The 22,753-nt window shown below is 53.3% G+C and overlaps 1 protein-coding gene across 15 annotated transcripts in view; it reads left to right on the forward strand.

Moving 5' to 3' along the window:
* Window positions 1-22,753, forward strand: part of TNS3 (tensin 3) — a 227,620-nt gene that overhangs the window by 141,021 nt on the left and 63,846 nt on the right. For all 15 annotated transcript variants that reach the window (XM_057505348.1, XM_057505350.1, XM_057505352.1 and 12 more), the window contains one exon: window positions 10,862-12,118. In XM_057505348.1, the coding sequence (XP_057361331.1) occupies window positions 10,862-12,118 (1,257 nt within the window). The remainder of the gene's footprint in view (window positions 1-10,861; window positions 12,119-22,753) is intronic.

Raw genomic sequence — 22,753 nt, forward strand, 5'->3', positions numbered from 1 at the left:
TGTCCCCCGGCCTCGGGGACCCCACTGGTTTGCAGGTTGGCAGAGCGTGGTGAGCCTCTCCCTGGGAGAGGAAGGAGGGTTGGGCCTCTTCTGTCTTCCTGGCTGGCTGGTCTTTGCTATGTTCCCAGTTAGGAGTTCCTGAAAGTGGCCCAGCTGCAGTCAGGGTCAGGGGTGCTGTGGCAAGTGCCCCGGGGCGCTGGTGAGGAGGGTGCCGACCATGGGCTTGGCCCTGGCCTGTGTCCTGTTTGTGTGGGCTGTCTGGGTCATCATCACCATGTTCCAAGCCTCACCCAGGGCTGGACAGCGGCCCCTGGGGTGCTGGCTGCTCTGACTCTGAGGGCTGGGCCCATGGTGGGTGTGTCCCTTCCCCACACAGCTCCCTGCAAAGCCTGCCTAGTGCAAGTGGCCCCCTCCTCCTGGTTTGTTTTTTTCCTTAGTCTCTGTTTCTCCAATTTAGAGCCTGTGTTCTTTTGAGAAATCATTTGCCCAGGGCTCAGCTTGGTCTTGAGGGAGCAATTTTCAACCACTACCCTTGGCAGGCAAGGGGCCCTATGCTGCTGGCTTTCTGCTGTGGGCACCACCACACCTTGGGGTACAGAGGGCGGTGTGAGTTGGGGGCCCCTGCAGGGTTCACTGTCAAGGTGGGAATGCATTTTTACCAAGAGAAGCCATGTGTCTTGATGGAGCGGCGTCTGGGGCTCGGCCTGAGGAGAGAAGCAGAGGTCACCTCATCCCGGGGCATGGGCCACACCTTCCTGTTTGTGCGGTGCCTGGCAATTTACTACCTCCTTTTGCTTTCTGTTAAAAAAAATGAAAAGTTAGAGGAAGAGGGCACATTTCATTCAACCCCGTGACATCACAGCCACCCAGCTCTCCAGAGGAAAAATAACATCCTCTGAGGCCCAGGTGTGTCATCATTGCTTAGTGCCCGGTTTTCTCTGAAACGGGAGGTAATTCAATGCAAAGGCAGCATGATTTTTAGGTAGCATAGAGGCAGATAAATTAATGTTTATTCAGTTAAATTTATTAAATTATTGATAAATAATAAAATACATTTATTAATTAAAAATTGCAATAAAGTAAAAGCACACTTCGTGAGCTTCTATTATAAATGTCCAGAGGAAAGAGGACAAGGTCTCTGCATGAGTGACTTGGGGATAGGGCGGGACCTTCCTGGGGATGCCCACCGCTGGGTGGCATTCTCCCAATTGGGAGCATGGGTCCTTCAGAGCCTGTAGCCCCAGCATAGCCTGAGGGAGGAGGTGCCCTTGGGCACCAACACCCGCAGCTCCCTGCTGGTTGCACCCTCTTGCCCCAACCCCTGCTCTGGGAGTGCCTTGCCCAAGATGAACCTGTCCATACCCCAGAGATGGAGCCTGAGCACTGGGATGCCCACCCACTACCAGATATATTGTTGTGCCAGGCTGTTTCCCAGAAAACAGTGTGCCTCTTAAAACAGAATGCTGGGCAGTCTGTCACTGGTTCTGTGGGGCAGTCAGAGCTGATGGGCAAGTCCTAGAGAAGAGGTGCCAAACACTTGGGCCAGGGGTCCCAGGGCCACAGAGGTAGGACCCGTGGTTGTGCTGGAAGGTCTGCCAGGGTGAAGTATGAGGTCAGTGGGCTCACTCATTGGACCCTGTTACTGCCCCCGGGGACACAGACCTGGTGCTGAGGTCCAGAACCATGGCTAGGACCATAAGGGGCATGTGGGGACATGGCATGTGCCCTTGCCTGTGCACTGGTCTGGCTGAAATGCCACGGGAATCCTGGGGCAGCACTCATCCAACACCCTGGCCAGGTCACCTGTCCACAGATAAGAAAGTGAGACTCAGAGAGGATGAGGGACTCACCTAACATCACACAGCCAAGGTCAGGGTTCAAGCCCAGATGGATTATACCAGAGAGTCTGGAAGGGAGCAAATGTGCTTATAAAATCATTACAGAGGGACCCCAAGGACAGCTATTCCGAGGAGAAGAGAGTTCCCCTATCCCATGAAGTCTAGGAAGATGAAGAAAGTCCTGAAAGGGAAGGAGAAGAAGGGAGAGGAGGCGAAGAAGGGGAGGGAGGGGAGGGGAACAGGGAGAGGAAGAGTGGAGGGAAGGGGCAGGGGAGAGGGATGGGCCACCTGGTGGCCCAGCACCCAGGCTCACTTCCCTGTCACCGTCATGCTGGTTTTAATTGAGGTGCCGTTCACATACAGTTATATTCTCTCGGTTCAGTGTGCAGCTCTAGGAGTTTGACTTTCTGTCTTGAAACTCCCACCACACCAAGATACATACTGTAGCTCCAAAGCATCACTGGGTGCCCCTCCAGCCTGAGTCCTGACCCGGTCTGTCCCCTGAGCTGGGAGTGGGGCCAGCTGCTTTCCTACGGGCTCTGAGTCCCTGCAGGGAATGGCTGCCTTTGTCTTTCCTTCTTCCCAGACACCTTTCCCAGGAAGGGTACTCTGTGGCAAGTGTTATCAGCACATTTTGATGTGGTGAAGTGGTTTAGCTGGGTGGCCAAGTGAGTCACTAGGAGGGTGAGCCGGAGACGGTCCAGGTGAGCTGGAGAGGGTCTACGCAGGCTGCTGCAGGAGGCAGAGAAGACCCCAGGGTCACAGGAAATGGCCCGCCCCAGGCTCAGGTGTGCAGGGAATCAGCCCTTCATGGGGGCTCACGGGGGTGGACACAAACTGCCACCCTCAACCCCCCAGCTGCAAGATACAGGACTCTGTCCTGGTCCACAGGACAGCAGACCAAGTCGGGAGTCTGGGAGGAGAGTGCCAGGCCAGGAATGCTCCAGGGGAGTGAGTGGGCGCCTGTATGTGGGCTGCTGCAGAGAACATGCAGGCAAATTCCTTTCCAAAATTAAATTGTTAATCTCTCATAAAAGTGGTTGGTCAGGTTTAGAATTCCAGTGTTTTAAAGGAACAGCGTGGACTTGGGAGTGGGGCTGAGGGAGGTTTGGGTTCCACACTCTCCATTCAGCAGGCCTCTTTTATCCTAAATACTAGCACAGCCTCTGTAAGCCTCTGTTTTCTCAGCCACAGAATGGGCTTTCCAGCTCCGGCTTCCCAGAATTACTGGGGCAATCATGGGACAGGACATACTTAAACAGAGCCTTTGTCTTTGGAACACCAGCAATGTGGGTTGGGGGAGGGGGTGGGGTGCTCCCAGCATTTCCTTTCTTCCTCTGAGCAGTTTCTGGCCTCCTGGCTCTGAGGATGTGGGCTCACCTGGCCGCCTTTGAGAGCAGTTGCAACCGGACGCACTCCAGTGTCGTGCGCTTCTCTCTGCCCAGCTGACTGCCCGTGCCTGGGACGGGGGCCTGCTGCCCACCGCCGTCCCCTCTTGCTCCTCTACGTGTTGCCTAGCTCCTCCCCACACCCAGCAGGGACTCCGCTGAGCATTCCTGTCCAACCTCCATTAGCAAGTGCCTCCTAAAGTCAGGAGAGCCACCCGGGTGAGGAGCTTTCGAATGTTTTCCTCCAGTGAAGACCTGCAGGGAGGATTATGTTGGCAACTTTTGAAATGAAAAGTTGCCTTTTAAGCAAACCTGTCATGAAAGTAGAACCTAAGATTCATAAAGGCAGCACAAAGAAGAAAAGATTCCCGGTAGTTTAACAAGCCCATTGGATTTGTCCGTTGTTTTGAATGGATATTTTTTTTGAAAGCAGGGCCCGTGACAGCTGAATGTATTACAGATCAGCTCTGCACATTCTCGGTGGCCAAGTGGTTGGTGCTTAGAAGGAGGTGAGGTTGAGATTCAGCCCTCCCTTCCGCTGATTCTTAACACACCTGGGACCATACACCTGTGGGCACAGGTGGGCGTTGGTTAATGTGTGTTCAGCTGGGATGGGAAGGAATGTTTTCATCTTTTTTTTGTTTTCTCCATTTTCTTGGATTACTTTCTAACTTTTTTCTGGTGCCTCTTTCCCTCCCTGTGGGATAGTCCCTGTCAGAGCCTGATGGGTACAGGGGAGGGAGTCCATGGCCACAGTCACTGCCCCTTAACGAGGCAGGAATGTGCCCCTTGTTTTCTTCCCTCTGCTTCTTTTCCAGGTCATAAGCCTCCATGGGGTGCCAGTCCGCAGAAGTAATCAGAGCCCTGTATGCTTGTTTGATTTTTAACCAGACCCTGGTTGCAGGGAAATCATTACCAGACAACTCACAGCCTCCTTTTGGAAGTGGCCCTTGGTTCCGGTCAGTGGGGTGGGGGCAGCGAGAAGCCAAGGGGACACGGAGGGGAAGGGTTTGTGCCACCTGGATGTGCCAGGGCTCCTATTCTGCATCTGTTGCTGGAAACCTGCTGTGGGATCGGGGACAGGTTCGGGCCCCTACTGGGTCAGGGTCTTCACTTGTAGAGAGGATGGATTCACACTGCCCAAACTCTCTTGGAGGAGGAAACACAAAACCTGTCACTTAACTACACAAGAAGATGCAGGGGCCGGCAGAATGACAGAGTTCTCTGTGCCGCCCCATGCCTGCCCACAGCCATGGTGGTTCTGAGTCCAGGGCCTCAGCAACTCCACTGGGAGAGCCTTGCCCTCCTGCCCTGGGGTCCAGGGCAGCAGGGAACCCCAGCTAAAGACCCAGGGCTCGGGGCCCACAGACAGGAGGTGAGCTATGTCACTTCACATCACTTGCCCAAACTGGGACCTTGTCATAAGGAGCACCCTGCCATCAGTTAAATAGGGGGTGGGTTTCAGTTTCTGTGGCTGGCTTGGCAGTCAGCATGCAAGGACCCCTCCCCAAGCCCCCAGGTGTTCATTCTTTATGATTCTCTTTATTGCTGCCACTGTGGGGTCTTGGGAGCTAAAGCACAGCAAGGTAGGCAAGATTTGTGGGTCAGAGCAGGTGAGCGCAGGTGGGAGCCAGGGGTCCACCCCACGGATGGCAGGAGGATGGAGGGACTGTGGCAAGGAGGTGGTGTGGTTATTCCCCTGTTGCCTTCCTCATCATCACACTCCCCAGGTCCAGCCCCTGTGTTTGGAAAGGTGTTGGTCAGAAGTCCCTGGGCCTCTGGCCCCTCTGCTCCTATGGGCATGTTGGGCTCACCTGTCGGTCACTGTGGATAAAATAAGAGTTCCTGTGGCCAGGATTCTCACCTGGCCCTGGTTGACTAGCTCACTACACACCTGTGGACAGTACATGGCTGTTGACTGTATATAAAGAGCTCTACCCAGTGCTCTGGGCACAACACAGTGGCATGGCTGCAAGGCTGCAGGAGAGCAGAGCAGAGGCTGGAGTGGTGGCAACGCCGAGGACAGAGGCCCAGAGGATGGCTGTGTGGGATGACTGTGCAGAGAGGCCCAGAGGACAACTGTGTGGGACAGTTGTGCAGGCAGAGAGACCCAGAGGATGGCTGTGTGGGACAGCTGTGCAGAGAAGCCCAAAGGACGGCTGTGTGGGATGGCTGTGCAGGCAGAGAGACCCAGAGGCAGAGACCTGCTTGCTGCATGCAGACTCACTCTGAGTGAATAGGATTTTAGTGACTGACCTGCCACCTGGAAATAAAGTTGGGTATAACCCTTTCACCCCAAGAACGTTTTGCTGTCATTTCTTTGGTTACATTGAATCCATAGTGAACTTGCCTGGGGCTGAAACCCATTGACAAGACAATTGGCATGTTAGCAGGATTCATTGTTGACCAAGGAAAAAGACAGGCTGCCCTTACGGCAGGGGTGCTTCAGCGGGCTGCCCCTATGAATGGGGAGACAGTGGACTGTCCCCCAATGGGTATGTGGTCTGAGGTGGCTTGCCTCCTAGAGGACTGGGCCCCACCCCAGGACTGGAGGCAAGTGGAGGTGACACCTGAGGCAGTAGGGGTGGCCCTTGGTATAGTAAGCAGATACTTTGAGAAACAGAGTGCCTGTGAGGCAGCGGGGACTGTGGGTTGGCTGCTTCTCATGGTGTTAAAAAGGTCTACAGAAGAGACTCAAGAAATGGCAGCACGAGAATGTAAGCTGCAAACTTCTGTGGATGCCCTGAGGAAGGAGATGGCACTGATGTGAGGTGAGGTAGCATGACAACGCCAGCAGCAAGGTGCCATTGGAGAGGTAAACAGTTCTTTACAGAACGAGATGTGTTCTGTACAGTGTTGCCAGGTGTTCTGTAGGAGAAAGAGTCCATCAAGGAAAAAGAGGAACTCCTGAGGGAAGTACAGGTGGAGGTGGCACGAGGACGTCAGCTGCGAAGTGTTGAGGTGAAGGTAAGAGACCTTCTGAAGACTGAGCTGGCACTGTTGTGAGGCACAGTAGGAAAGGTAAAGGTTGTAGCAGAGGAGGCACTTGGGGGAGGGCAGAGAAAGGTGCCATCAGCCTCAGAAGTGGAGGAGCTGGGGAAGGATGAAGGGGTGGTGCTGGAGACACTGACCCCTCCTGTATTGAAAGCACGCCCAGTGGTTGTAAAGAAAACAAAGACCCAGTAGCTGAAAGTTCCCCAAGGAGAGGAGCAGCCCCCTCCCCAGGTCGTGGAGCACTCTGTGGTCCTCCGCTATACTCAGGCTGAGCCAGTGGCTGTGGGACTTAGGGGTGGATGGAATTGTTCTGTCGGGATCAGAGATGGGAAAGCTGGCTTCCCTGACAGTGTGGCCTGCCTTGAGGCAGTGATTACAAAATTCGAGGTGACTCACAAGAAGAATTTAAGGGGTCCCATGAAGGTTACGAGGACCCAGATGTGTGTTGATTTAATACAGGCAGGAGTAGTTGGAAGGAAATTAGATGGGAAGCCAAATAGGATCTTACTGGAGCTGTGGCAACAACTGAAACCAGAGCAGCAGTTGGTTCAAGCCATTAAGACCAAAGAGGCAGAGGTCAGAGACAGAGCCATGAGTCCAGCCTGTGTGTCTGCAAGACTTTTTGCTGGAGAGGCTGGAGAACAATGTTTGAGCTTCCTTGCACAGGGACCATTGCAGAGGACTAAGGGCACATAGATTGAGAGGAGAGAATCCTGGAGGGGTGGAGTGTGGATAAAATGAGAGTGCCTATGGCCAGGATTCTCACCTGGCCCTGGTTGACTAGCTCACTGCACACCTGTGGGCAATGCATGGCTGTTGACTCTATATAAAGAGCTCCACCCCGTGTTCTGGGCACGACACTGGCAGGGCTGCAAGGCTGCAGGAGAGCAGAGCAGAGGCTGGAGTGGTGGCAGCGCCAAGGACAGAGCCCAGAGGACAGCTGTGCAGGCAGAGAGGTCTGGAGGATGGCTGACTGTGAGGGCAGAGGAGCCCAGAGGCAGAGACCTGCTTGCTGCATGCAGACTCACTCTGAGTGAACGGGATTTTAGTGACTGACCTGCCACCTGGAAATAAGGTTGGGTATAACCCTTTCACCCCAAGAATGTTTTGCTTTCATTTCTTTGGTCACATTGAATCCATAGCGAACTCACCCGGGGCTGAAACCCATTGGTAAGACAGTGACCCTTCTGCTTTCTCAGACATTGTGGAGCCCTCCATCTGGGGCTCCCGGTCCTCTTCCAGCTAAGGTCCTTGGCGTTATAGACTGCTGGAGTGGGGGGCAATGGCACCCAGGGAAGGGTGGGCTCACGGGAGCTGTGCTTCTGGGGAGAACATGGTCAGGGGTGCAGGAGGCCAAGAACTGGGCTGCTTGGACCTGCAGACCCCTGTTTGTGTGTGTGTTTGGGTTGTTTGTTTTTAGTTCTTTGTCTTGCTAAGAATTATTTTTCCAAACTGTGCCCCAGGTTTTGTGGTGTAAGAACATGCTGGAACATTGGGTTTCTCAGATACTCAGTGCCCACTCAGTGCCAAGGGCTCTTCCCTAATGCTGCTTCGCTGTAGGTGAGCACTCCAGAGGAGAAGCCAGCATAGGGAGGAGGGTCGGGGAAGCCCCCACCAAGGAGATGAGGGTGTGTGCCAGGGTGGAGGGCAGATAACTTGGCAACATATACCTGCTGTGGTCTGATGGCCAGACAAGTGGGGGAAACCAACCAGGCCTTGTCCACCATGGGAAGAGCTTTTATCATTAAAAGATAGAACAGTCACTCTTTATAAATGAAGCACCTCATCTAATCTGTCCAACTGACAAATCAGTCTGAGTCCTTACAAGGTGGTAGCCATTTGCCAGAAGGCAGGGAGGAGCGGTGGGCACCAGAGACTCCCTCTCCTCCTTGCTCCGAGGTGACTTCCTGCAGCCCTGATCTCGCCAACAGGGTGCAGAGGTTGGGGGGAGGTCTGTGGAGGCCCCTGGACAGACCGCCAGGGAGCACTCATGCTTTGGGAAGACCCAGGTTCCTCCAAAGTGACCTGAAGTTTGGATGTGTGTGTCTTGGAGACTCACTAATCGGTTTTTTCTTTCCTGGAGTTGTAACATTTGTTGGGCATTTTCTGATGTCCAAGTAACCGTATTCATGGCAGGAAGTGTAGAAGAGTCCTTGGTGGCGTTTGACTGCATCCTGTCTCTGAGCTGCCCGCGGGAAGGCACCCTGAGCCCGCCTGGGGCCGCAGGACCCCGTGTCTTAAATGCTCAGTGCCATGCCTCACACGGAGCCACTGTGTTGTAGGTGGTAATTGCGATGTTTTTATGTGTTTATTATAATATTTCTACCACTCATAAAACTAATAAAGATGCTATTGCTTGTAACTGCCCAGCTAGGGGAACATCCCTCCTTTCTCCACCAGATGCGGCCCCTCCTTAGGGACTGTTTTTAGTGGGGCTGGCCAAGGGCTTCTGCCTGAAAATGATGGGAAGACACCTGGCAGCATCCCAATTTAAATAGGAATTTTTGTACAACTCGTTCTTGGCTTTTTTTTTGTATGTCAGTGTACCAATACGGTTAACTCAGATTTAGGGAAAGGCTGTGGAAGTCATGGATGTGTGGTCTTTGCCATGTGAGATTGGTGGACCCCCTGGCCCTGGTCTGGGCCCTGGTTGTGGTGGGGGTCTGTGATTCTCATACTCTGTGGACAGGAGAGTGGGCTCCCCGGAGCTTGTCTTGGTTGGGTTTTCCTGGCTGCAGGGGATTCTCACAGGCCAGGCTACACTGGGGCTTCCTCAGGGATGCACAGACCCTCATCTGTATGTGCATCTCTGACCCCTGTGGAACACCCACACCCTCTTTTTACTGCCGGTGAACTCGGGTGGGCTGAGGGTGGGCTGGGCTAGAGCCAGGACTTGTCTGGTGCCCCAGCACCATGCTGCCAGTCGGCCCTTCTGCCTGTGGCCTGTGCAGTCTCCAGGGCCACAGAGCTTGGCCCCCATTCTGACCTGGGCCCAGAGCTGCTCGCTGACCCCATTCAGGGTGCAGTGTCTCGGTGCCACCTGGCTCCTGGGTGGGGCCTGGGGCGTACCCAGCTGGTGCTCTGGAGCAGATGGCGTGTGGTCAGCAGGGGTGTGTGGCCTTCAGACCAAGCAACCTGGGTTCTAGTCTCTCTTCCACTTCCCAGCAGCTGCCTGACCTCAGTGGGTTGCCGATTCCCACGGAGCATCAGCTCTTCATCTTTTAACAAGGAGTAAGAGCTCATCTGCTGGGCAGGCTCTACTGTGGGAATAGAGACACCGTGTGAGGGCCTGCCCTGCACTCAGCCTCAGTGACAGCAGTTCCCCAGCGCCCCGGCCCCCTGAGTCCCCGTGGGCTACACCCGTGCCTGCCCTCACTGGAGCTCAGGCCCCAGCTGCCTGCTTGAGGACTTGGTTTATTCCCGGTATTTGGGGTGTCATTTCTCCTCTCCCCTGGCTCTGCAGGATGGGGATCAGTGGGGCTCTGTGTTGGACTGTACCCCCATGCTCACCCCCAGCTCCTCTTGCCCCATTGCCCCAGGCACATTTGGAATAAGAAAGAAGCCCAGGGTTGTGTGTTCTCGGCATCCCCAAATAGCCCACAGGTTTCTGTCCTGACATGTCACTGCAGTGTTTCTGAAAGAGCTAGAAGCTGCTGACCATGGTAGTGTAGCCAGCACACTAGGCCCAGAGCCCAGGACCCAGGGTAGCTCCCTCCAGAGCAGCTCAGTCGCCTGGAACACTGTGCCTCCCGGGTGCCCACTCAGCAGGGGTCAAGCCTGCGCAGCCCCCTTGTTGAGGTATGCCTGCAATGTCCTGTCTGGGAGGACAGGACAGCGGGGTGGGCTGGTGGGTGCTTCTCCCACCTCTTCTGGGACCCAGGCAAACACGGATGCTTAGTCAGCAGTCTGAGACTGGCAGCTCTGAGTACCACAGCCAGGCTGTAATTAGCAGAGGCAGCTGAGAGCCCTGCTCTCCCCCTGACTCTGAGGCCTGCTTTGAGTTTTCCTGACTGCCCGATGTGTGGTTGTCAGTTCATAAAGATGGGCTCCAAGGGTTCTGTGCCTGGCCCTACCTGCCCCCGGGCACCTCCCTGGGCCAGAGACGCTGTGCTAACAGGAAGGCCTGAGGCCTGTTCCTGCAGTGTCTCAGGCCTCAAATGTTGAGAGGCTGGTGTGGTCAGTCAGACGTTCTGTTTAGTGAGAATGTGCAGCCAGCCCGAAGCCCCCAAGATGCCCACAGGCACTGTACAGGAGCCCTGCATGTCACAGCTGATTCCTGAGTCTTGGGGATTTACGAGGTGAGCTTGGCTCACCAGCCACACTGGTGATGGATGAACAGTGAGCCCTCAGGCAAGGAGAAGCCAAGTGTGGAGAAGCCCAGAGGTTCTCTAATTTAAGTTGTTGTACCAGTACAGTTAACTCAGATTTAGGGAAAGGCTGTGGAAGTCATGGATGCAAGCCTTTGCAGAAAAGGTAGAAACGGTTCTGGGACCTGAAGCTGTCGGGCTATTAGAATTGCTTTGCCAGAGCATAAATAGAATTTTGGGGTCCTGGAGGGTTTCTGTCCTTGACTGTTGTCAGTTGGCTGTTATGAGTTCATATATTTGTCTTTGACTTACAGCGTCTCCCTTCTCTCCTCAGTGCTGCACACGCAGGGCCCTGTGGACGGCAGCCTCTATGCCAAGGTGAGGAAAAAGAGCACCTCAGATCCCGGCGTCCCGGGCGGGCCCCCAGCCTCCCCGGCTGCCCGCAGCCCCGACCACAGCGACCACACCCTGTCTGTCAGCAGTGACTCAGGCCACTCCACTGCCTCGGTCAGGACAGACAGGACTGAGGAGCACCTGGGCCTGGGACCCAAGAGGGGCCTGAGCCCCCAGGAGAAGGCTGAGTTGGATCAGCTGCTCAGCGGCTTTGGCCTAGAAGATTCCAGAAGCCCCCTCAGGGATATGACCGATGCTCACAGCAAGTACAGTGGGACACGCCATGTCGTGCCTGCCCAGGTCCACGTGAATGGAGACGCCACACCAAAAGACCGGGAGACGGACATCCTGGATGATGAGATGCCCAGTCACGACCTGCACAGTGTGGACAGCATTGGGACCCTGTCCTCCTCTGAGGGACACCAGTCGGCCCACCTGGTCCCCTTCGCCTGTCACCAGAGCAGCCAGAACTCCCTCCTGTCTGATGGATTTGGTAACAATGTTGGTGAAGATCCACTGGGGACCCTTGCCCCAGACCTGGGCCTCAGTGTGGACCCCCTGTATGAGCGGGAGCGGGCTTGTGGGGGCCGAGAGTCTAAGCAGCTGCAGCCCATTCTCAGAAAGCCATCCATGTCCTCCCAGACGCAGGCCTATGGGCAGAGCAGCTACTCCACGCAGACCTGGGTGCGCCAGCAGCAAATGGTGGTGGCTCATCAGTACAGCTTCCCTCCCAACGGGGAGGCCAGGCTTGTCAGCCGCAGCCCAGAGGATAGTTCCCGCCTGGTGCAGGCCCAGCCCAGAGTCCCAGTCACCCCCGCCCGGGGAACCAGCAGCAGAGTCTCTGTCCAGAGGGGTATAGGCCCCGGGCCGCATCCCCCCGACCCACAGCGGCCCCCTCCTGGCAAAGCGTTCAAGCCCAGGTTCCCAGATGGCAAAGTGGTGAACGGGACTGGCCTGGAGTCAAGTGCAGACCCCTCCCCAGGGTCACCCACCCTGGACATCGACCAGTCCATCGAGCAGCTCAACAGGTTGATCTTGGAGCTGGACCCCACCTTTGAGCCTGTCCCCACCCACATGAACACGCCGGGCAGCCAGGCCAATGGCCCCACGCTCCCAGACGGCATGCGAGGTGGGCTCCGGGCAGGTGGCTGCCTGCAGGACATGAGGGGCAGCCCCAGCCGAGCCCCACCACAGCAAGGTGAGCTGGCATTTCAGGGACTTACCTGCACCCATGTGTCATGGAATAGGGCTTGTAGGAGAGGGCTGAGTTTGTCACTGGTCTGGGGGAAAAGAAAGAGGACAGTGGGACCCTGGACACAGCCTGTGGGGACAGGAGTGTAACCATGCATCCCAGGGGATAAGGTGTCCCGTGCTGGCAATGCAGGGAGCAGGGAGGAGGGGACAGAGGGTGGGCTCCTTGCAGGTGGGTGAGGTGAGGAGAGGGAGGGATCGTGTGGGGGCATGGGCTGGGCTTGGGTCTGCGACACGCAGGCTCTCCTCATTGGAGGGGCATAGGCTGTGGAGCCTAGAGATCCAGCCGGGTGGATGCCCAGCAGGCAGAGGGGTGCTGGATGGAGTACGGGTGTGGGGACACAGGGAACAGCCTTCGAAGGTCACAGGGTGGAGCTTCCACAGAGGACGGGCAGGTCTGGGTGCAGCTGCTGTCTGGGGTGACAGGGGCAATGGGGGTCTGCATCTGGGAGCCCGCTGGCCATCAGGGCCAGGACCCAAAGACAGCTGAGGGCACAGTGTGGGGTGCATTGGGGCATTGCTGCTGCTGTGCTGAGCAGGAATACTGATCGGGAAGCCTTGTTCATCTTCTTGAGGCCCCTTGGCTATAGAGACCACATGTCTGATGGTCGGGTTTCTGGAATGTCAGGGGAAAGAGGCCCATCAGAGGCCATGTAGGTCATAGGCAGGAGGGCAGGAATTGGGCCCCGCCGTCTGCACCCAGAGGCCCCGCCTGCTCTGCAGGTGGAAGGTGGGTGTCAGAACTGCCCAGATCCTGAGGCCTCGCACGCATGGGTCCCCACATGCCTTGGTCTGCAGTGGCCGGCTGTGTTCACTCCGTCTGTTACAAGAAACCCTGTCACAGCACCTGGCTGATGGAAGGTTCAGAAAGTGCTGGTCCACACACACCTGTGTACCTGGAACATAGGTGAGCTTATGGTGTGACATCCCAACTCCCCTCAGTTCCTGGGAACCTGAGTGGCCTTGACTGGGAGTGGGATGAAGCTAAGAGTCAGCCGCAGTACATTATCTGACTACCATGTAGCTGTGAACAGCAATGGTCACAGTAGCAGCTGAGCAATTGCTGGGTCCAGGTAGAGGGTTTAGGTGCATGAACTCATTTAAATAGACACATGGTACCCCCAGCCCCAGAATACCCGGGACAGTCTCAGTTTAAAAAAGGTTTTAGTGGGAGCAAAACTATCCACATTCTCTTTCTTACATCAAACCCACTTAAAAGAAATTACTTGGAAAAATCAAAAGCAGAAGTCTTTCCTCCTGGATTAAAGTCTCCCTGGACTTGGGTTTGGAGGAGGTTGCAGAGACTGGATGTATACAGGGGAAGATTTCAAGGGTCAGTTTACCATCTGGCCAATTCTTTTAGTTAATGTGTTTTCCAGTTGAGATAGAACTCCATCCTTCACAATTCCTCATTCTTGCCACAGTAAAAAAACAGAAGAAAGTCACTTCCCACCCTCCGCACTCTGTTGACCATACTTCAGTTACTTGATAAACCCAGCACTTTTATTCCTGGAATTTTTATTGTGATTTCCGAAGCTCCATAGTTTCTTTCATTATGGAAATAATTTAATGACGTTTTTGAAATTGAAGGACGTGAATACTTCAGCAATTTCAGTGGGTGTTTGGTTATTAATCATACAAATCCAATTGAAGTGTTCATTAACCCATGCATCTTTGACAAAGATCTTGACCATCTGTCATTTTCCCCCCATGCTTTTAGAGCTGTAGTGATGTCAGGAGATCAGATATAAACACACTGGATACTGATCTTCAAAGACCTTTTTAAATGTGGAAATGAGCTTCTGGTAGGAAGCCTGTTACAAGCCCATCCCTGCACAGTGATCAGCTATCACCAGGGGCGTGGCTCACTGCATGGAGTTGGGGCAGAGCAAGTAAGCCCTGGCCTTCCAGATTTGCAGGCCCAGAGCAAACTCCCTGCTTAGGTAAGTGCCAAGCGTGGAAAGGCAGCACACGTTTTAGACTTACGTGCATTTGATATAAAGAAGCTGCACATGTAGAGGCGTTCCTGAAACCAGCCCAGGTGCAGGGTTATTGGCTTTCATCCCTAGACATCTTGTCTCAATAGAAATCAAAAGAAGACTCATGTCTGTAGCTCTCTGCCATTCGAATTGTGGCTGGGGGACCTCTTTTCCTCCCTGGCAAATGTACAGAATGCTGGAACCCATTGATTTTAATATTTAAATGTCAGTATTTACATCTCTCAGTTGGAAAAGGCTAGATCAGCCAGCATCAGAAAAAAATCACTAGATGCCGGGGGAAGACACAAAAGCTAACCAAGTAGCTCTGAGTCCCTGGAACATTTCAGAAGGTTTTGGGATGTTGGAAAACTGTGCTTTGAATCTGTTCCAGATCCTCAGCATGTATCCACCTCCTAACTGGTGAGGCCAGGGCTGCCCAGCTGGGCTGGGCCACCTGTGGTTCTCAGTTCCTGTGCTGAGGAGGGCTGGCGAATCTGAAAGGCTCCATGACATGCCCAGGCATGGCTGTCACCCCAAAGATGCATCATTCCTGTGTCTGTGTGCCTGAGGCTTGGCTCCAGCAACATGTGTCTGACCAGAGCTGCCTTGAATCTTGCTGGGATGGGAAATGAGCTGGAAAGTTCCAATACTCTGTGTCTTCTACATGAGACCCTCCTTGGCTAGCCTTGCATCTTATTCCTAGATACCGGCTGCTACAGCGTCTTAATTCTGGCTGGAAGGAATGGTTTGTGGCAGAGACCTCAGCATCCTGAAATTTCAGTAAAAGCCTTTGTTCTTTGCAGATCATGTCCTCACTAGCAGAAAGACCACCAGCTATCTGGTGGTAGAGAGCTGGAAACGCCATCACCCTCAGCTCCTCCTGGGCACTGCTGCATGTTCCACACGGCTCGTAGGCAGCAGCCCACCAGCGGACTGGTTATTTCAGAGAATGGAAATTATATGTGAAGGCTGAGCATTTCCTGAGAAAGTATCCTTGATACCAGCATGGTGGTGGTGATGGTGATGATGATTGTGATGGTGAGATGGTAGCGGTGATGATGGTGATTTTAATAGGCACTGCCACTCTGAGCATTTGCACTGTGCTGGGCATTATAGTTGAGTTTGTTCACCTCATCCCTGGGTTTATACCTACCGGGAGGTGTCAAAGAGCTTCCATCTGTCTGACTGCAACTCATGCTATGCCCTTATGCCACTAAACTCACTCTTGCACCAGTAAGAAAAACCCCTTGAGGGCCATGAATGTGACTTCCTCATTTGTGACCTGTCACATGGTAATGTTTACAAACAGTGGGTGTGGTGCTGGTGGAAATGCAAATGGCTCTCTGAGGACTGAGGTGGCTCTGCTGAACTGAGACCTTCTAAAGGTTTATCACAGGACAGTGCAGCCTGTCCCCACCCACAAGACCCTAGAGAGACTATCCAGAGGGGGGCTGTCGGAAAGCTTAGGCAGCCTTGTAAATGGGGTGAGGGATGGGGCGTGGTGCCAGGTGCCCCACTCGGCTGTGGCTCCATACAGGCACAACCCCTCTGGGCCCTACTGGGTCCTTGCATCCTCCTCGCACACCCCAGGCCTCCCTGCCGCACTGCCTTCTTCCCCCTGCACATAGGTGGGTGTCTTGGACCATGTCCTTCTAGCAGGGAGAGATTGAGACTAATGATTCCCAAATAACAAAGGAAACGACTTAATTGATGAAATTTATGATGCTGTTGATGGCAGGAAGCCAGCTGTTTTCCCATAATTCGAGGGCTCCTTGCTTCATGTCCAAATATTTATTCGTGTACATCAACCTCCCACCCACAATGGCGGGATCCTGGCAGGCCCCGCGTGTGCCTGCTGACTGCTGTGGGATGCCCAGCTCTTGTCTGCCCCACCACAAACCCAGACCCCCGCTGCACTGGTGCTCGCCCAGGGCAGATGGTCTATTTACAATGAAGGAAATTCAGAGCAGAGTGAAGTATCAGTTTTAACAGTGGACAGTGGAAAGCCTGATTCAAATTATGTTAAACCCCAACCAAAAGGATCCAATGTGAAAACTTGAAGTATTTTAGAGCACAGAAAGCAGCTTCCTTTCATGGCCCTGCACACTCTTGATTCCCATGCAAGAGGCCCACAGACTCAGGAAGGGGAGGCATACTGGCAACAGCCCCAGGTCGCTCCCACACCAGAATCACTGCCGCTGAGCGAGTCTGCCGGGTGTGGGGGCTCTGAGCAGGGGTCTGGCAGTGAGGCCTCGCCAGCAGGAGGGAGCAGCCTGGCTCCTGGGCCCAGAGCAGCCCCCGTGTAGGGTATTATGAGAAATGGAAATGCCTGTTCCATTTTGGCTATTAGTGATCCAGGTGTGGGAGATCAAAGTGCTGGGGACACAGCATCCATGGTGATTTTCTAAAGGTCCAGGTGTAGTAATTTGTTTAATGCGTGTTACAACGAAGTGGTCTCCAGCTATGACCCCCTTAGTGTTGAGCCCCCAAGTGGGAACAGATGGCCTGGGCATGCATAAACCCAGGGTGGGTGGGATAGAAGAATGAGGCTGCATTGGGGTGTAGGAAGCAAGAAGGCCCTAGGAGGAAAGTCGGCAAGGGCTGTGCAGGTGCTGGGAGAGCCAGGGCTATGTGCCTGTGAGTACAGGTGTGTTCAGCGACTGGGAATCCAGGTGCATGGGAGAGGGAGTGCAGAGGGGCTAGCATGGACCCTGACCGTGTCATGAGACAGAATACCCACCCTGTAGGATCCCCTCGATTCCCAAGGATGTAGACTGAATGTTACGGAAATGCGTCTCAGAGCCAGAGTTGCCCAGGGCAGCATGACCTGGCCTCACAGAGGCCCCAGCGATGCGATGTGCTGCAGTTTCCCCACTTGCTCCTGAGGCTCTGGGGTGCAGCCTCCTTGCTGTACCAGGCAGAACCATGCTCCCAGAGGCCTTGGCAGAAGAGCAGGTCTCCTCAAACACAAAAAGCTCCATCAAGTCACGGCTTCTGGTTGGATGAGATCAGGATAGTGTCCATTGCTCAGAGAGGGAAGCTCGAGGTCGGAGACGGTGATGGCTGGGACTCACGCTCCTTCCATGTGGCCGCCTGTGTTCTCAGGCACTTTCTGGAAGAGTGTCCCAACTCAGAGCAAGAACCTAGGCTGTGGTGTGTGGGGACCGAGTAGACAGTGAGGGGACTGCTTAGCTCCACACTCAGTCTTTCCTCCATTCTCCCATTCACAGACAAGATGACCATGTGCAGACCAGTGCAGTGGTCCTGTGTGTGGGTGGCAGATAGACCATGCTCCTCGAGGGAGTGGGCAGCAGGGCACGCAGTGCCAGCCCCTCTGTCCTTCACGGGAGAGGACCGTGCATGCACCGTCCTCAGCAGCTGCAGGTGACCTGGGTGACAAGAGGGTAAAGAATGATTTCCACTGCTTTCCCTGGGGAAACATGAACCACTAACCCACTGGTACTGTGTTTCCCTTCCCCATTGTGCGCCTCAGACGGCGAGGGTGGAATGGCATAGAAAGGCCTTTCGGCGGATGGCAGGTGGTCAGCTTAAGGTACAATGTGCCCAGGTTTGGGTGAATCCTTGTCATTTGAGAAGCTCTAGCAGCGTAGAACTCAAAAGTGTAAATGCTTTTTTCATCAAGAGTAATGTTTTATTCAGTATTGCAAGATGAAAAAGTTACAGAGATGTATTGCACAACAGGTGGTTATACTTCCCACTACCAAACTCTACCATTAGCAATAGTCAGGATGGTAAAATTAAATGTCACGTGTTTGTTTTGTTTTGTTTTTTTTACCAAATTTTGAAAAGAGTGTTTTTTAAATCATAGGATAAATTTTTTAATTGGTCTGCTTTGTATATGTATATTCGCATCCCTTGGAGTTTCTCAAAGTCACAGCCTCCTTTAGGGGTGTTTGTCTCCACTACTCTGTCCTGTCCCCTCGTCATTGCTTCCTTTCTTCCTCTCTCCCTTTCTTCCTTCGTTCTTTCCCTGCCCCCCCACCCCCCTTCCAGGCAGTAGGGTACAGATCACATGATTCTGGAAGAGGTTCACAGGCTGTGGGTATGATCTCTCTGCCTGCTGGACTCACAGTCCCTGAACCAGCTTATCTCACCCCGACTTCACACTTGCCCACTCACATCTACTGAAACCCCCTGATCTTAGCTGCCCAGCCAGGCCCATTCCCACTGGGCCAGGCAGGGAGCATCCCTGGGTCTGTAAAGGGACCCAGATCCTATTGCCACCATGTAAACCCTGGGTGCTGTTTGGAAGCTGACCATGGGTGGTTTCAGGTGGTGGTTAATGATGCCTGGGCCCTGGGGACACATAAGAGCAGGTCGGACCAGGTGGTACAGGCCTCCCACAGGCAGCTCGAAGAAGACTGGCCTTTCATTCAGGGGCCTCCATCTGTTGGGGGCTCTCTGGGTCATTGTGGGTCAAGTCCAGGTCTCCTGTCCGGGACACCTCCCCTGACTTCGCCCCTTTCCCAACAGCCCAGGGCTTCCCTGTCCTGCCTGGAGAACACAGAAGAGTGACTGTCCCTTTGTCATTCTGCCATCTCTCCCAACAGTCGTGAGCTCCTGGAAAGAGGAGGAACGGGAATTGCCCTGGGCTTCCCCACCCCGGAGCCCACCGTGGAATGAGGATAAAGGAGATGGGGATGAGGGCCAGTGGTCCAGGCCAGCGCCTGCAGAGACTGCTGGGAGGGATCCTTGCTCTATTGCTGCTCAGGCGTAGCTGGACTTCTCTAGCAGTGCTCTCTGGTCACTGGAGATGAATGGGAGATGGGGTTCGTGTGCCCTGAGAGCTCTAAAAAGAGGCTCCTGCTTGCAGTCAGGACTGTCCACTGCCCCTCCACACCCCTTGACACCATGCTTTGGGGCTCTGAGTAGTGACATATGTACATACACTAGTGTGTATTTATACCTGATCCAGGGAGCTCTGTGCACTTCTAGTTTGGAAGAGATCTTAGGATAAGAAATACACGGTTGCTTTTGGCAACCTACTGTTGAAACCACCTTCTTTTATTGCACAAAACCCAGTTTGACTTTTGGGAGTTGATGAACAGTTTGTTTTCCTTCCATGACTCTCACATCACAAACAGGCAGATCCAGGTGCCCCATGTGGTCACCTGGACAGGTGTCTGTGGATGTCCCTGTTGGCCTGGGGATGCTGGTGCTGGTGGTATGCTCCGGGGTCCCTCCTGCCTGTCCTGGAGTGCCTGGACTGACCTTTTCAGCCATGGTTCTCCACCCTCCCAGGCCCACAGTTCCAATTCCATTTTGAGTGTATACTTTCTCATGCCATCTTTACTGTCCTGAGATCAAAGCCATAGCTAATATAAACCACTTTAACACGTATTTAAAAAAGAAAATCTATGATACCCCAGCACTAATGTTAAAGGAGAATGAAAATCAAGCAATTTTAAATAAAATAATGTGCAATTCAATGTGAAAACCCTTGAGAAGGCCACCATAGAAAACAGAAATCACCACTCCAGGGTTTTTGTTTTTTTTAACCGTGGAAGAAAAGCATCTAACAAAAATAACAAAAATAATGTGTACAGTTCAGTGGCATTAAGCATCTTCACAATGTTATACAACCATCACCGCTATCTAGTCCCAGAACTTTCTCATCAACCTGAAAGGAAACCCTGTTAACCATTAGCTATCACTCCCCGACCCCTCTCATCCCCCACCCTGCCAGCCCCTAATCTGCTTTCTTCTCTATAGATTTGCCTATTTCGGGCATTTCATGTAAGTGGACTGATATGATGTGTGACCTTTTGTGTCTGGCTTCCTTCACTGAGCATTGGATTTTCCAGGCTCATCCGTGTTGCATGTGTGAGAGCTCCATTCCTGTTTAAGGCTGACTCACATTCCACGGTATGGGTGCACCCTATTGTGTTTGGGTACCCTGGTTGGATATTCGGTTGCTCTCCCTGTTGGCAACTGTGAACGTCATGTGCAAACACTAGTCAGAGCACCTGTTTTCAGTTCTTGAGTGGAACTGCTGGGCCACATGGCAGCTCATTTAACTTGCTGAGGGTTGGCCCACTCCAAGTTTGAATGTCCACTTTGGAGACCTCCTGGCCTCCGGTGTGATGGGGTTGCTTCCCAAACCTCTGCCTTGGGTGCGGTAGAAAAAAGCTGGTCTGCACAGATGTGATCCCCTAAGGGACACATGCTGTCTTCATTAAGGGACAACTGCTAATGTACTGAATCCTAGGTAGATGGTGGTAAGACGGTCTCCTCCAGGACAGAGAGCTCATGACATCTCCTGCAGGGACAGGCCTGGGAGTAACAGTTCTCAGCTGCTGTCTGGAAGTCACTGCCTCGTTCCTCGTCGCAGCCTATTGGCCGGTTGGTCCTTGGCCACGCCCACCTGCTCTGCCCTCCAGAAAGACGGCCCTGAAGGTGGACAGCCCTGGTGACTATCCTTTGTAAACACTGTAGATGCTGAAACGTGATGTGTTTGAGGAGAAGCCCAGTCAGATCCAGTGATCGGGGAGGGGGCTAAATAAAAAAAGAAAATAAATTCAAGTAAGCAAGAGGAACCGAAGCCAGGCAGCAGCCTTGCTGGTGGTGCTTAAGGGTGAAACTCAGGTGTGAGTGGAGTATCATCTTGCCTTTTGGTTGCCATGCAGCTTTTTACATCTGTGCTTTCCATGATAGCTTTTATTGAGTGAAACATGGGAGTATTGCTAAAATTCCTCCAATTGGAAAGCTATACTTCTAGCCTTTTGGACGTATCATTTCCCTTTTTTTAAATGTGGCATTTTAGAGGAAATGCTCCTACCTAACCAAGCACTTCAGTGTTTTCCAGCGGGGAGGATTTTCAGTTTTGCTATCCAAACTATAGGCTTCCCTTCCGGGGCCTCTTGGCATCATTCTTCAGGTGTCCTCCTGTTCCCGGAAGCTCTCCTGAGACTCAGGGAGACTGGGGAAGAGGACCCTGCTGCTGAGGACCACGTCCGCTGAGGTCTGGAGCGTTGTCAGCACTCAGACCAGGAATTCCTAACAGGTGTCACCCAGCCCTTCAAGAATACATCCTGCAGATGGAAGGGACTGGTAAATCAAGGCCTTTTTCAGTTTAGGGGGTGGGATAAAGCTGTTTAAATCATTCTGGGAACATTTAAGCAGGGAAGACTGTGCTTTTCATTGTCCTGCTGTCCTTTCTCCACTTGCGCTCCGACTTTAGAAGGTGCATGTGTTTAATTGGATGAGCCCAAATCAGGAGGCCTCGAATTAATACAGAGCAGTCCTAGGTGACTGTTTTCATTCCTAGGACCGCGGGGGACTTCTCAGAACTCACCACATGTGCCTGTATGACATGGGACTTCATTCTTATATGATCATACAAAGATAAATAGCTTAAGAGTGCTCCACCTTCTAGTGGTCCAGATAGAAGACAAAGGTCATGTTCCAGGAGCTCATGGGTTTCCTCCTACTCTTCAGAGAAGTTTCCCCAGTGGGCACACAGTGCGGTCACCTGGGACTTTACAAAGTGCAGATGCTAAAAGTGCCCAGGCAACTTCTGTCTCCAGAGGTGGATTGCAGCTCGGGAATCAGAATTGTTTTGAATACTCTCCCCATTTGTGACTCTAGTGTGAAACTAAGGTTGAGACCTGCTGTGGTTCTGAGCTTGTGGCTCTGGTTGTATATTGGTAATACCAGGGAGTTTTTAAAATGCCAGTATCTGGGCCTCACTCCCACAGGTAAGGGGAGAGGTCCCAGCATTGGGATTTTAAATGTGATTCTAATGTACAGTTAGGTTTGAGAACAATATTTTATATTTGTGTTTCTAACTTGGGTGTGTGTCCCAGTTGCATGGAGGACTGACCCCGCTGTTTGGTGAGGCAGCAGACTCCCACCCCTGGGTGATCCTGATACAACCTGCGTTTGTGACCTGATAGAACTTACAGGACAGGTGGGTGTCGTGTGCCAGGGATCTGGGGATGACCCTTGTGCTGGTCCCACCGCGGGTCCCACTTTCCTTCAGCAGGGCCAGGTGGGTGCTGTGACCCCACCTCACAGGTTCTCCATTCTTCATCTTTAAATAGGATCAGGTAGCCATCCAGTAAATGTGAATCACCCTAGCACAGTGTGAGGAAGGTCCATGTGTGTCCCAAGGTACCAATGATGGTGTTACTGCACACTCTGTCCACGTGCATAATTGGGAGTTCAGTGTATTTAGAAAAAGGTGCAGAGTTCCCAAGGACCTCCTGGGTTTCTAAATACAATTTTCTAGTGGTCTGAGAAAGTCACCTCCTGCAGCTCAGGGGTAAATAGGCCACCACATGCTGACCTCCCAGGCCAGGCTGAATTCAGTCTTGGGTACCCCACAGTCTTGGACAGGATACCCTGCTTCCCCAGGGCTCAGTGGGGGCACTTGGTGTCCCCATACGAAGGCTGGCTCCCTGCTCTGTCCTCAGCACCCAAGAGTTTCTCTGCCCTGAGCCTCACTCCTTCCTCTCGTGGCAGCTGGTAGAAGGTGACATCCACCATGGACCGGGTGACTATGGAGCCGGCCGTCTTTTGTCCTGATCTTGGCACACCTGCCCTCAGCAGGGCTGCATCTCAGCATGCCACCTGAGTGACGC

This window comes from Manis pentadactyla, chromosome 7, assembly GCF_030020395.1.
Source record: "Manis pentadactyla isolate mManPen7 chromosome 7, mManPen7.hap1, whole genome shotgun sequence".
In the NCBI taxonomy this organism is placed as follows: Eukaryota; Metazoa; Chordata; class Mammalia; order Pholidota; family Manidae; genus Manis; species Manis pentadactyla.